Source organism: Oryctolagus cuniculus, chromosome 1 (assembly GCF_051225735.1).
Source record: "Oryctolagus cuniculus isolate XC-2025 breed Fujian yellow rabbit chromosome 1, ASM5122573v1, whole genome shotgun sequence".
NCBI classification, from domain to species: Eukaryota; Metazoa; Chordata; class Mammalia; order Lagomorpha; family Leporidae; genus Oryctolagus; species Oryctolagus cuniculus.
Window position 1 is genome coordinate 162,094,921 of NC_142867.1, and position 13,062 is coordinate 162,107,982.

General features: G+C 42.2%; 1 protein-coding gene across 1 annotated transcript in view; it reads right to left on the reverse strand.

Annotated features, from left to right (window-relative positions):
• PGM5 (phosphoglucomutase 5) overlaps positions 1 to 12,625 on the reverse strand; it is a 231,651-nt gene extending 219,026 nt beyond the window's left edge. Inside the window, exon 1 of the mRNA XM_002708190.6 lies at positions 11,777 to 12,625. Within this exon, the coding sequence (XP_002708236.1) occupies positions 11,777 to 12,037 (261 nt within the window). The 5' untranslated portion in view covers positions 12,038 to 12,625. The remainder of the gene's footprint in view (positions 1 to 11,776) is intronic.
• Between the last annotated feature and the right edge of the window lie 437 nt (positions 12,626 to 13,062).

The following is a 13,062-nucleotide window of genomic DNA, read 5'->3' on the forward strand; positions in this document are numbered from 1 at the left end:
ACCAAGCTTGCCTGCAACTTACTGATGCATCACTGCAGAAAAGCACCCTTACAAGACATAATCGTGCCCAGAAAAGTCAACGTACAGGGACCGGCGCTGTGGTGCAGTAGGTAAAGTCACTGCCTGCAGTGCCAGCATTCCATGTGGGCACCGGTTTGAGTCCTGGCTGCTTCACTTCCAATCCAGCTCTCTGCTATGGCCTGAGAAAGCAGTGGAAAATGGCCCAAGTCCTTGGGCCCCTGCACCCACGTGGGAGACCCAAAAGAAACTGGCTTTGGATAGGTGCAGCTCCAGCCATTGCGCCATCTGGGGAATGAACCAGTGGATAGAAGACTCTCTCTCTCCTTCTCTCTGCCTCTCTGTAATAGTGCCTTTCAAATGAATAAATAAATCTTTTTTTTTAAAAATCAATCTACACTGTTTGTGCTTCTTACTCTTCTCTCTCCAACTCAGCATGAAGTGCTACTCACTGTCATAAATACATATCATTTGGGAACATTTAGGCAACCCCTTGAGTTTTGTACATTCTTCAAATATTTCTAACATTTGGCACTCTGCTCAATCCTCCTGTTAAACACTTGTATGTCCACGCTAGAAGATGCAGCTTAAGAGGGACGGGCCTGTGTATACACATGTGCTGGTTGATAAACTCTCTAAATGCTTAAGAGTACTTTGCAGCCAACAGCTTTATAAGTAGATAGAAATCACATTTACATACAATATTTGATGATTTTATATATACATATATATATATATCCCAAAATTCATGGAAGTTTATATTATGTAAAAACTATACATTGAGGCCGGCGCTGTGGCGCAGTGGGTTAAAGCCCTGGCCTGAAGCACCAGCATCCTGTATGGGCACCAGTTCTAATCCCAGCTGCTCCTCTTCTGATCCAACTCTCTGCTATAGCCTGGGATAGCAGTAGAAGATGGTCCAAGTCCTTGGGCCCCTGCACATACGTGGGAAACCTGGAAGAAACTCCTGGCTCCTGGCTTCAGATCAGCGCAGCTCTGGCCATTGCAACCATCTGGGAGTGAACCAGCAGATGGAAGACCTCTCTCTCTCTCTCTCTGTCTCTACCTCTCTCTGTAACTCTGTCTTTCAAATAAATAAAATAAATCTTTAAAAAAAAAAACTATACATGAATTTCAAAATGTTTTACATCAAAATAAACTTAACTTTAAATTTCATCTTCTAAGAATGTTCTAAACTTCTTACAATAATTATAGATACTCAAAACAAAACAACCCACTCAGTATCTTTAGCATTTTTATAGATGGAATATATATGTATATATTATTTATAGGTAGAATGTACATTATATGTATGTGTGTACACACATATGATTTCCAAAAAAAAAACTCAGTCTCTTGAGTTACACATTCTCTGAGCAGTTATCATAATTAATTAAATACATTTATATGGATTTTTAGATGAAGATCATTAAGCCAACTTCTGTCTGGTTGGGAAATAGTAACTGCATTTGCTAAGTGCCCCCATCCCTTCTACAATGCTGCAGTGAACTAAAGACCTCTGGCAATCATAGATTTACAACTCAGCAAGATTAAACAATTTACTGTTATTTATGACAGCCAAGCTGGGTCCTCCGTATTATATTCCACATTAACATCTGTCACTTTACATTTGGGAGATCCTGTCCAAAAAGAGATTATGCCTCCTAAGCAAACATTCAGCAGGGCTGTAGGAACAGGCCCCTGACAAACATCCTGACAAAACACTTGAAAGCATCATGAACACCCACAGCTGTGCATTTGCAGACCACTCAGTAGATTAGTGTGGAGCCTCTGCCCCTGCTTGGTCTGTTCCTCTAGGTATTCTCTCACATGGCCCAATCCATTAGGTTTCAAAATCCTCATGAAATGAGTAGAGATTGAGAGCTGGCCTCACTAGGGGGCAGTGGGGCAGCCACTGGGGAAAGGAGGTTTGTTTTTAACAGAGCTTGAGTCTCACAAAGGTTTAAGACAGAAAGGAATGGCATTGGCTCAGTCCATTCTAAACAGGAAATAATGTATGGAACCATGCCAATAAAGTCCTTTAGGGTGAGTTAAATTCTGTATGGGAGCAGCTGCTCAAGATGAGTGGTAGGGTGTGCGTGCAAGTATGTTTCTGTGTGCATGAGTGTGTAATATGTGTGTGTGTTCTGGAGGTGGGGAAGGGTCATGCCTTCAGCATGACAGAAAACTGTCCAAGTCAAGCAGGACAATCATGGTCATATCAACAGGCCCCAAGATGAAAACACATAAAGCTGCCAAGATGAAAACACATACATGCCCTTCTTTTATTTTAATCAGAGCAAAATTCCTCAGCCATAATACTGTTATATGAATAAACAAAATAATTCAATTTAACCCATACCACACTGAGTCCTGCCAATACTCTGAAAGATGTAGGGGAAAGAATTAGCACTTTCCCTATTTTTACAAATGAAGAAACAAGTTCCTGGAGGCTAAGTGACCTCCCTTGGTCACACAGGTTGCAAATGGTGGGATCACGACTAAAAACCAGAGTGCCTTTTTTCTTCCCTATTCTCTACCTATGTGCTCTAATTATGAAAACAATGCATATATGATTTTTCAATCAAGAGGAGTAAGTACAGAAGAAAGGAAGGATTCTCCTCTCCTCCACCAAACACACACACAGACTTACATCCACCACTGACTAGAGTATGTTCTTGCAACCCTAATTTCTATACCTATATCATTTTCATGGAAATTGGATCATGACACATACAGTACTCCCTTAACTACTTTTTTCATCTAACAAGCTGTCATTCATATCATGGTCATGTTACAAACAGACCCAATTTCTTTATGGATTTTAATGGTGTTCATTGCTTGGCTATGCCATAATCATGTACCTGTTTTCTACTACTGAACACATAGATTGTTTCTGAGTTTTTCTTAGCACAGTGCTTCAATGACTAGTCTTCTACCTAAATGCCTGCACATTGATGCTAGGATATCTTACAGGACATATTCTTAGATTAAGGGACCCTGAGTTATTGGAAAGGTATGCTATTAACTTTTACATACACTGCCAAACTGATTAAAAAGCTGTATCAATCTCATTTCCACCAACCATTTACAAATGTGACAATTTTTCAACATTGAACTCCAAGCATTTTCAATTTTTTACTTAATAAATAAATGGGCTGTTTTTACTCTTATTTCCTTGTTTATTAATGGAGTTGGTTACATTTTCAAGTTTGTTGTACTTACTGACAATGTACTGAATAGTCTGAGCTTCCTTATTGATTTGGAAGAGATTTTTGTATGTTGTAGATAATAATCATTTGTTGTAAAACTCTCTTCTCAGTATCTTCAGAGATCTGTCAAATGAACTCTGATCCTCTGGTTTCAGAGTCCTCTCTCTTTCCATTAGAAATCCCTAAATACTGAACGAGATATCCCTAGCTAAAAACCAGGACTCTTATTAAAATAGTAGAAAGGCAATAACTAAATAATATATTTGTAAAAGTACCTAACAGTACAGAGTTAAAAGGGGGAAGGAAAAGTAAAAAAAAAAAAAATCCATGTCTTCAGGCTAGAAAGTTCTCTAGGGTTCCTGAAAATTCACTCACCATACAAATGGCAGACATTACTCCAAAAGGTAATATCACTGAAAATTTAATAGATGAAAGTTGAAATCAAAGAATTTTTATTTTACCAACTCTTATGTATGTTCTATATCCCCTCTTACTTACAACTGAGAGAGTCAAATCAAATTAAAGGACCTAAAATTTTCCCTTTGGCTATCAACATACAAGCAGTACTTGTAACAAGTAGAACATACTGGCCAATTCCTGATTGTTTTCAAATTAGCTCTCAAAGCTATAGGCTGAAACAGAATCTTCGACACTAAAACTTCTGGGCAATCTGGATCTATTTTTTCCTGCTTATCATTCCCAATATTGTTCAAATTGTATTATAGTACTTGGTTATGTGACTATTGTCTAACAGAAGAGCATCCAGGGTACAAAAAATTTGAGAGTTAAGGTTGATGGATCCAATATCTATGCTTGGACTCTTCCAAAAGCAAGTTCCAACTTCTCGTCCTCAAATCTGCACAGAAACTAATAAACTTGCAGAGTTCACAACGAGCTCAAAGAGAACAGATGTTTTATAGAAAATTCTTACGGCAAGTTTCACACATAGTGTTGCCGATGTGTGTCTGCCTTTTCAATAAACATCATTATGCTTTATCACAAGATTTAATAAAGCAGCTTAGTTAAAAATGCCATCTGAGTCTCTGGACACATTAAACAAAAGCTTAAAATAACCACCCCAGCAACTGGGAGGGCCCAGCTGTTCCCAAAACCTCTCCCACTCCTTTTACTTCCCCATAAAAAGGGTGAATGAAGACTAGAGGTTAAAAGTGTCAAGAATGAAGAGACCCAAACATGAAGATAGATGGAGCCATGGGCTCCCTAAAGTTTGCCATTGCTGACATAATAGATCTTCTAATTGCACAATTCAGGGATGGGACTCATAAATGGAGGAAAGATAGAGTCACAGGAGGCCTTGAGAGTTTTGTGATGTATCACAAACCTGCCCTCCATAATGTCTGTATTGTAGTAGCCTGATCCATTCCCTTACTCCATAAAGAACACCAGCAGAAAATATATTGCAATCTCAACTGAGTTCTTTTTCCTTCTAGAGTCATGATCTTGAGCTATCCACCTCTAGTTTTTCAGATCCATTCCAGGAAAGATCTCCTAGGTGCTGACGTGCATGTTTTCCCCCTTTCTCTCCTTCTTCAGCTCTCACTACTTCCTACCTACTACTAACTTGCTTCACTTCCAAAGCGGTTCTTTGCTTTGAGACCAAATCAAGATTTATTTCCCAGGATGTTCTGATAAATGCCAAACCAGGTATCTTCTCACTATTTGGAACAAACAGCTTTCCATGGCCTATTTGAATCAAACACCTAAGTATCTATCTTAATGACAACCCCAGGTCCTTTGATGACCCAGCCTTCCTCATACCATTAAATGTCACCTTCTTCCTCTCAAAGATTCACAAGACATTGACAAGTTCTTGAATCATGCAAGCTGTGCTGTACACTAATATCATCATTGCTAATCATCATATGGCCAGTGCAGTACATGGCTAGTCTTCAGATGGATTTTCTCTTGGCTAAAACTTGTAACACGACTACAGATTGTTTGTCAAGGGGCTCACAATAGGCATTAACATTTAATATATATAGTCAGATCATAATTATCTGAGATACACTCAGTTGATTGTAACAATACTCCTTTCTTAAAGATTTATATTTATTTGAAAGTCCGAATTACAGGGAGAGGGATAGAGACAATGAGAGATCTTCCATCTGCTGGTTCACTCCACATATGGTCACAATGGCCAGGGCTGGGCCAGGCAGAAGCCAGAAGCTTCATTCGGGTCTCCCCACATGAGTAGCAGGAGCCCAAACATTAGGGCCGTCTTCCACTGCTTTTCCCAGGCCATTAGCAGGGAGCTGGATCCAAAGTGGAGCAACTGGGACAAATCAGTGTCCATATGGGATGCAGGCATTGCGGGCAGCAGCTTTACCTGCTATGCCTCAATGCTGGCCTCCATAATATTCCTTTACATTTCTTAGTGCTACAGTTGTTACAAAATGTTGTCATACGCAGTCCTTTATTTAATTCCCAGGATAATTCAATGATGCTGTCATATTCAGTTTATAAATAAGGAAACAAGTAGTTTCTAGGTATTTCAAGAGGCTAAAGCATCTGCTCTCTGAGTTCTATGGCACAGCAAGAAACTGCTGAAACAAGACTTTTCCTACTGCACTTCATCACCTCCAAGGCTGAGTGAAAAGATGGTATGGTTACCACGTTAACTAATCTGCTCTGGATTTGCCAAATGCATATTTATAGTATTTGGTGATTTATCTCTATTTATCCTCTGGTTGGTTTTGGTTATAACAGTCCAACTGCATTGTTTAAAACAAACATTTCCTTTTTTTTTTTTTTTTTTTGAAAGGTAGAGTTAGACAGTGAGAGAGAGAGAGAGAGAGAGAAAGGTCTTCCTTTTCCATTGGTTCACCCCACAATGGCCGCTGTGGCTGGAGCACCACACTGATCTGAAGCCAGGAGCCAGGTGCTTCTCCTGGTCTCCCATGCAGGTGCAGGGCCCAAGCACTTGGGCCATCCTCCACTACACTCCCAGGCCACAGCAGAGAGCTGGACTGGAAGAGGAGCAACCGGAACAGAATCCGGTGCCCTAACCAGGACTAGAACAAGGGGTACCAGTGCTACAGGCGGAGGATTAGCCCATTGAGCTGTGGCGCCAGCCTAAAACAAACATTTCAAATGCTTAAAGAGCTGTGCTGTCCAGTATAGCAGCAACAAATCACTTGTGGCTATTTAAATTTCTATGTTAATTAAATAAATGCAAAATCCAGTTGTTCAGTCACACTAGATACAGTTCAAGGATTCAGTATACATAAGAGGTAAGAAGCTAGAACAATGGCAATTACAGAATATTTCCTGGGAAAGCTCCATTGGACAGTCCTGCTATACAGCATCGACTCCAGAGAAAGAAAGCTTTAGGAAAAGTCAAAAATATCTTGAAGCAGACATAGTGCTATCATCTGTCCCATATTAAAGGAGATTCAGGGGTGAAAAAAAAGATGAGGACAAGGAGGAGTACTATGGTTTGGCTACTTTGGATGCTGAATGTCTGCTGAAAGGTTTCATCTCCAAAGTTTTATGTTAATGGTACAAAAGGGGTGGAAGCTTAATCCAATTGAGTCTGAATGTGAGGCCTCAAGGAGGTGACTGGGTTCCATTAGGCCTTTGGGGTGGAACCCCTGAGATTGAATACCCGTGGCTTTGTAAGAGCCCCTTCAGACATAAAGTTTTGTTCCTTCATGCTACGTGATGCTCTGTGCTACCTCAGGACTCTGCCAGCAAGAAAGCCACCAGCAGAAGCCAGACCAATGAGGCTGCCAGATCTCAGAAGATGACTCTCCAAAACTGTGGGGTGGAACAAATCTCCTTCCTACATACATAGCTCACTATAGTCATTTTGTTGTGGTAATAAAAAGCTAATTCAGAGAATGCTCTTAGCAACAAGTAGATTCATTCAGAAAAGAGCTAAGACTGTAACCATTATGTTGTACTTCCTCTTAAACTATTGAAAAAATTAGAATAAATTGATCCATAAAGCACTTAAACCACTGCAGAGGATCTGAAACAGATGGAAATAGAAACAGGATTTTTAAAAACTGATTACAAACTAAGCTTAATCACAACTAATTTAAATGATAACAATTACTCCTTTACACAGCACTTATTTTTCTTTTGTTCTACAAACTATGACATAGCTTGCATCTTTAAAAGAGAACTAAAATACTTCTGAGCACTTTTTAGATAAGTTCACATAGCAACATAAAAACTACAAAAACAAGTTAAAAAGTTATCTATTCATTTATTCACTAATCTACTAAACTTAATATGTAAAAATCCAATCATCCATAGTGAATATTCAAAAAGTGAAACAAAAAGTATTTGTGGAGGTAGAAGTTTTATCAAATCCTTACTGTAAAAACTGATAACTTAAAAGAGAAGGAAATAAGCAAACATTGTGCCTTTTCAGAAGGAACTATGTGTTTCAGGATAACCAAGTTGTTCAGTTTTGAGGAAGATGTCCAGTTTATAAGATATGCCAGCTAAAACAAGTAGAAGGGATTAGACAACTAGAAAAATCATCATTTTGAAACCCCTAATGAAATAATCAGCTCAGGCAAAGATCATTAATGAATGCTACAACAATTTGGAGAAGCTGTCAGGAACTAAATATGGACACAGTACAAAGTCCACTCCAAGGGCTATAGCTGGACCCAAGAGGGTGAGTGGGAATAATGTAGGATACAGTCATCTTGCATCACTAACAGTGAGACAACTGGAGACTATGTTTCTTAATTAAGATGGAACATGAATACAATCATCACCTATGAAATATTCCTATTTTTTAAAAAATTGACCCTGCATCTAATTAAACCTTACAGTGGGACAGAATGTTTGTGCCCTCCATCCCCAAATTTGTACATTGAAATCCTAAACTCCCACAGTAAAGACGGTGCTAGAAGTAGAGACTTTAGGGGTGATTAAGCCATAATTAAGTCCTCATAATTTGACTATTTTCATTATAAAGAACTAAACTAAGTTGTTTAAGGACTAAACTAGTCTGTCCCCCCACTACACAAAGACACACAGCAGAAAGGTACCATTCTATGAAGCAGGAAGTTGGTCCTCACCAGAAACTGAAACCATCAGTGTACTGATCCTGGACTTCCAGCTGCTAGAACTGGGAAAAAGAAATGTCTCTTGTTTATAAGCCACTGAATTCACAGTACTTTGTTCTAGCAGGCTTAACAGGCTAAGCTTTAGAATTAATTTCCTGTTAACAAGAACAAAAGGGGACAGAGTGAAAAGTTAGATGACCCCACAAAAGCAATCAGAAAATTCCAGAAAGGGAAATACTCTACAGTACAACTGACCTGGTTCTTCAACAATCCACACTCAATTAATCGAGGCGGTATATTCTAGATTAAAAGAAACAAGATAAATAACCAAATGCAATGTGTGTCCCTTGATCAGAAGAAACTAGTTTAGACAAAGCAGCTGTAAAAGATATTTCAGAATAATTAAGGCAATCTGAATGCAGAGTGGGTAATAAGTGAAATAAAGAAACCATTGTTTTGTTTGGGATGATGGCACTGCACTATATACAGAAAAATACTTTTATTTTTCTAGAGATCCGCATTGAAGCATTTATAGGCAAAAAAATAATTTTATTTAACATACTTTAAAATACTTTAGCCAAAAAAATGATAACATAAATAGAGCAAAATGCTTACAATCCAGGTTTTGGGCCTATGGTGCCATTAACTAAATTTCTCCGTTTTCTGAAAGTTTGAAAATTTCATAATAACATTAGTAAAATGCCAAGTTATAGAGGTATATGTTTGAAATGCATCCATTTCAAAATTTGTGAGACATCAAAACATAAATTACATAGTTTATTATCTTAAAATTTTCATTCTTCTGGTCTCTTTTGGCAATTATATAATCAAAAGTCAATTTCAGTTTTTCATAGAAAACCTGTCAATTTAACTTTTCCGATAAAAACCAAGATTTTTTTTGAGCGAATACAGCCTACCAGTCAGATTTGTTATATCAAAAAGAATAAATTCAAGTTTTCTACTTTTCAGAGATGTTTACAAATATCAACAGAATCCAAAAAGGTCAAAGCTTTTGGAATCAAACTTCATCATTCCTAAACCTAAGAAAGTATGACCAATCAGGTGACAAGTGCATCCTACCACTTTCAGTCATTCAAGATGGATGATGCTTATCACCACAGAGTCCTCCTAGCCCACTCTTCTGACTCCTCACTATTCTAACTGTTTGCATTGTTTTAGCACAGTTTCATCAGAAAGTAAACAGAGGCCGGCGCCGCAGCTCACTAGGCTAATCTTCCACCTTGCGGCGCCGGCACACAGGGTTCTAGTCCCCGGTCAGGGCGCTGGTTCTGTCCAGGTTGCCCCTCTTCCAGGACAGCTCTCTGCTGTGGCCCGGGAGTGCAGTGGAGGATGGCCCAAGTACTTGGGCTCTGCACCCCATGGAAGACCAGGATAAGTACCTGGCTCCTGGCTTCGGATCAGCCGCGGTGCACCAGCCGCGGCGGCCATTGGAGGGTGAACCAATGGCAAAGGAAGACCTTTCTCTCTGTCTCTCTCTCTCTCACTGTCCACTCTGCCTGTCCAAAAATAATAACAATAATAATAATAATAAAATAAAAAGAAAGTGAACAGAAGTGGGAAACAACTTTAAAGCTGGCCATCTGGAATTCTGGAAACTGTCTCCCATTCCCTTGCATCATGCCTACCCCTCACAGAAATGTTACTTTCAGATTATTGCAGAGTTGGTGCTTCTAGGTAGATTTTAATCGCCTATTTTATATAACAACTGCTAGATTAAAGTTAACTCTATTTTAAACATATATTCACATAAGCTAAAAGTATCTCCTAGAATAAACTACAAAGTTAATAAAATGTGTGTATTAGAGAAAATGCATCAAGTAAGAGATTAAAGAGTCCTTATGGTCAAATGGACCAAAAATAATAAGGAATCATAATGATTTACTGATGCAAAGCAACAACTGCAGCTTCAAAAATATACCAACCCAGAATAAATACTGGACAGGCTGTGTTTCCCTCATGTTCTGGAAAAACTGGCCCACAAAAGAGTACAAAAAGCTATCACAGCTCTCCCAAGCCTCATTATCAACCATCATTCCACAGGAATAGCTTTGTCGGGAGAGAGTGAAAGATCGTTTGTCAACCTCTATGCAACTCCCTGATTTCAGCCAACTTTCATTGATCCCAAGGGAGGAGCCAGAGAGAAACCGAAGTCCTGTATCTCTGGCATCTTTACTCACTGAAGCTGAAAAGCATCCCCAACCCCCACACCAATGCCCTCAGGTCTCCCAGTGGCTTCTGGCTATTTAAAAACAAACACCTCGTTCCCCAGGACTGAAACACTGCGAAGGGAGAAGACAATAGACAAACACAAACATGGACAATCCCAAAAGAAGAAGAAATAAGAAAATAAACAGGAAGAGGGGGAGAACCCAGAAGCCAGGTGATTGGTTTCACTTTTAGAGCTAGCCACACTCATTTACACGTCTGCAAAAGAGACTTCCCTTAAAGAAGTCTGGTGTTTGGCTGCAATAGCAAGGCTGGTCTTAACTTTCTAAGGCAATGCTCCCTACAGACAACCCACAAACTCTTGAAGTTAGGTTGCCCTTCTGTGGCTGTCCCTCTTGCAGTCCTTGAAATGCTGCCAGATTTCGGGAGAGGGAGATGAGAGTATGGACGTGGACCCAAAGGTGCTTCCAGGTATAGGTAAGGAAGAAAGGGAGCAGGAGACAACCCCAGGTCTAAGGAGTCAGACTCAAACACACTGCCGAGGTCATGAGAGAAGGGAGAGGAAACAGGGATGAAGACAGGGTGAAGAGGCATGAAATGCGGTCAAATGCCAAAAGGCATCTTGGAGCAAAGTTGGGGATCGCTTTAACAAAGCCACTGGGAATCTCATTTCAGACCACTTAGAGATACCTCTGCTTCCTGGGAACTCAAACTTAGAGCCCAGGCTGTACAGCATCAAGCGAATGATTCTGCTCATTCTTACACTAACCAAACTCATCAATGAACAATGCTAAGGTGATAACCAATCAATGATATTAAAATCCTTCAGGGTTCACTCCTGCCAAAGGTCAGGGATCCACACTGGTGTTTGTGTGTGTGTGTGTTCTGAGACAACGCCACTGTTCGGTCTGCCAGAGCCAAGATGGGGAGGACAGGAAGATCGCAAAAAGCACACAAAGAAAAAACAAAGCTTTGTTGGGATCCCAGGAAAGAGGTCTTTTGGGGAGGGGTGGGCCATGAACACGGTTGGACAATGTCTAAAAGCTGTGGTGGGACCAAAAGGGATGGGGAAGAGAATGCCAAGAAGAAAATGAGCAGGTGCGGGACATGGACAGAGCTGGGCAAGAGTTCAGGCTGCTGTCGCAGGTTCCAGTCGCCCCGCAGGGCTCAGAGAAGGGCAGGGCCCCCTCAGGGCTTTTCTGCTGACGGAAGCCTGGAGCCTGGAGGGAGAATGGCTGAGCCAGGGTGGGGTGGTGTCTCACCAATGGGTCAGCAAGTGGCAAGGGGGATGTGGGCGCGCGGGTCACTCACCCCGTTGGCTGCGGCCATCTGCACCACGATCTCTGTGGCTGCCCTGCTGAAGTACCTGCCATCGCTGCCCACCACCATGGTGCAGCCCTGGCGGTCGCGCAGGTCGATGGACGATAGCACACTCTGGATGAAGTTGGGCAAATAGTTGCGCTGGCCTTCGAAGAGACCGGTGGGTCGCCGCAGCCCCCCGCCGCCGGTCGGCCGCTGGTCCTCGTAGGGCGCGGTAGGCACGGTCAGCACCGGGATGGGGCTCCCCTCCATGGCGCCTCCTGGCAGGTTCTGCCGCGCGGCTCCGGGAGCCGGGAAGCACTGAGCAGCCCGCGGAGCCCCTCACTGGCCTGGCGGTGCGCTGGGACTCCGCCCTGCGCCCGGCCCCCTCCCCAGCCAGCCAGCGCCCTGCGCCCTCCCACGGCTCCAACCACTCCTCCTCCCTGCGCGTCCCTCACTGTGTCCCTTGCTGTCCCCACCAAGTTTAGCCCCTATCTTTCTATAAAGTTTTCTCCTGCCCAGCTTCTTCGCAAGCGGATCGCCCGAGGTAGCCTTAGGTTTCTTCCGCCAGCTGGAGTCACTTTCAGGGTGTCCCAAAAGCCCGCCTGTGACGCCAGCAACCTTGTCCCCTGCGGCAGTTCCAGCGATCGATCGCCTCTCCTCAGCCCGCCTCGGGAGAGCTGGAGCGTACTCTGGGGTCCTCTTCAGCACCCCAGCCCTCTCCCCTCCCGCGGCAGCCCTCTCCCGGTCTCTCTGCGGGGGAACAGTTCAAGCATGCAAGTTTCTCTTTTGAACAAGGACAGGGAGGGAGTTGGGAGGCGGCTGAAACCTTTTGCCATCAGAGAACAAGCCCTCGCCAAAAATAACCCTGGAAAGGCGAGCTGAGAATTGTTATCTTCTGCCAGGGCTGAAATCGGAGGCTGGGCGCTGCGTGTGTCTGGTGTGCACACACACCCTCTGAGAACATTTGTTGCAGGGAATCACACTGTCAGGCCCTTCCAACCAGCAGGTCCCACCCCAGCAGTCCACACTTGCCCCAGCCTCTCTCAAAGCACGATGGTTTGCAATATGAATTTTTTTTTCACTTGCTTGATTGTTGTAAGTACAGCAGCAGCAAACAGACACATCTTTCCTTCTTGTCCTTCTCCCCCTTCCTACCCAGCTCCTACTCAGAAACGGGGCTGTCCCCACTGTGTCTGTCCACACTGTTGGACTCTTGCCCAGATTAATCCCTTTTACTAGAGGAGGCTAAAACCCTTTATGAAGTCCTACCAGGAAAGAATGAGAAAAGCCACACT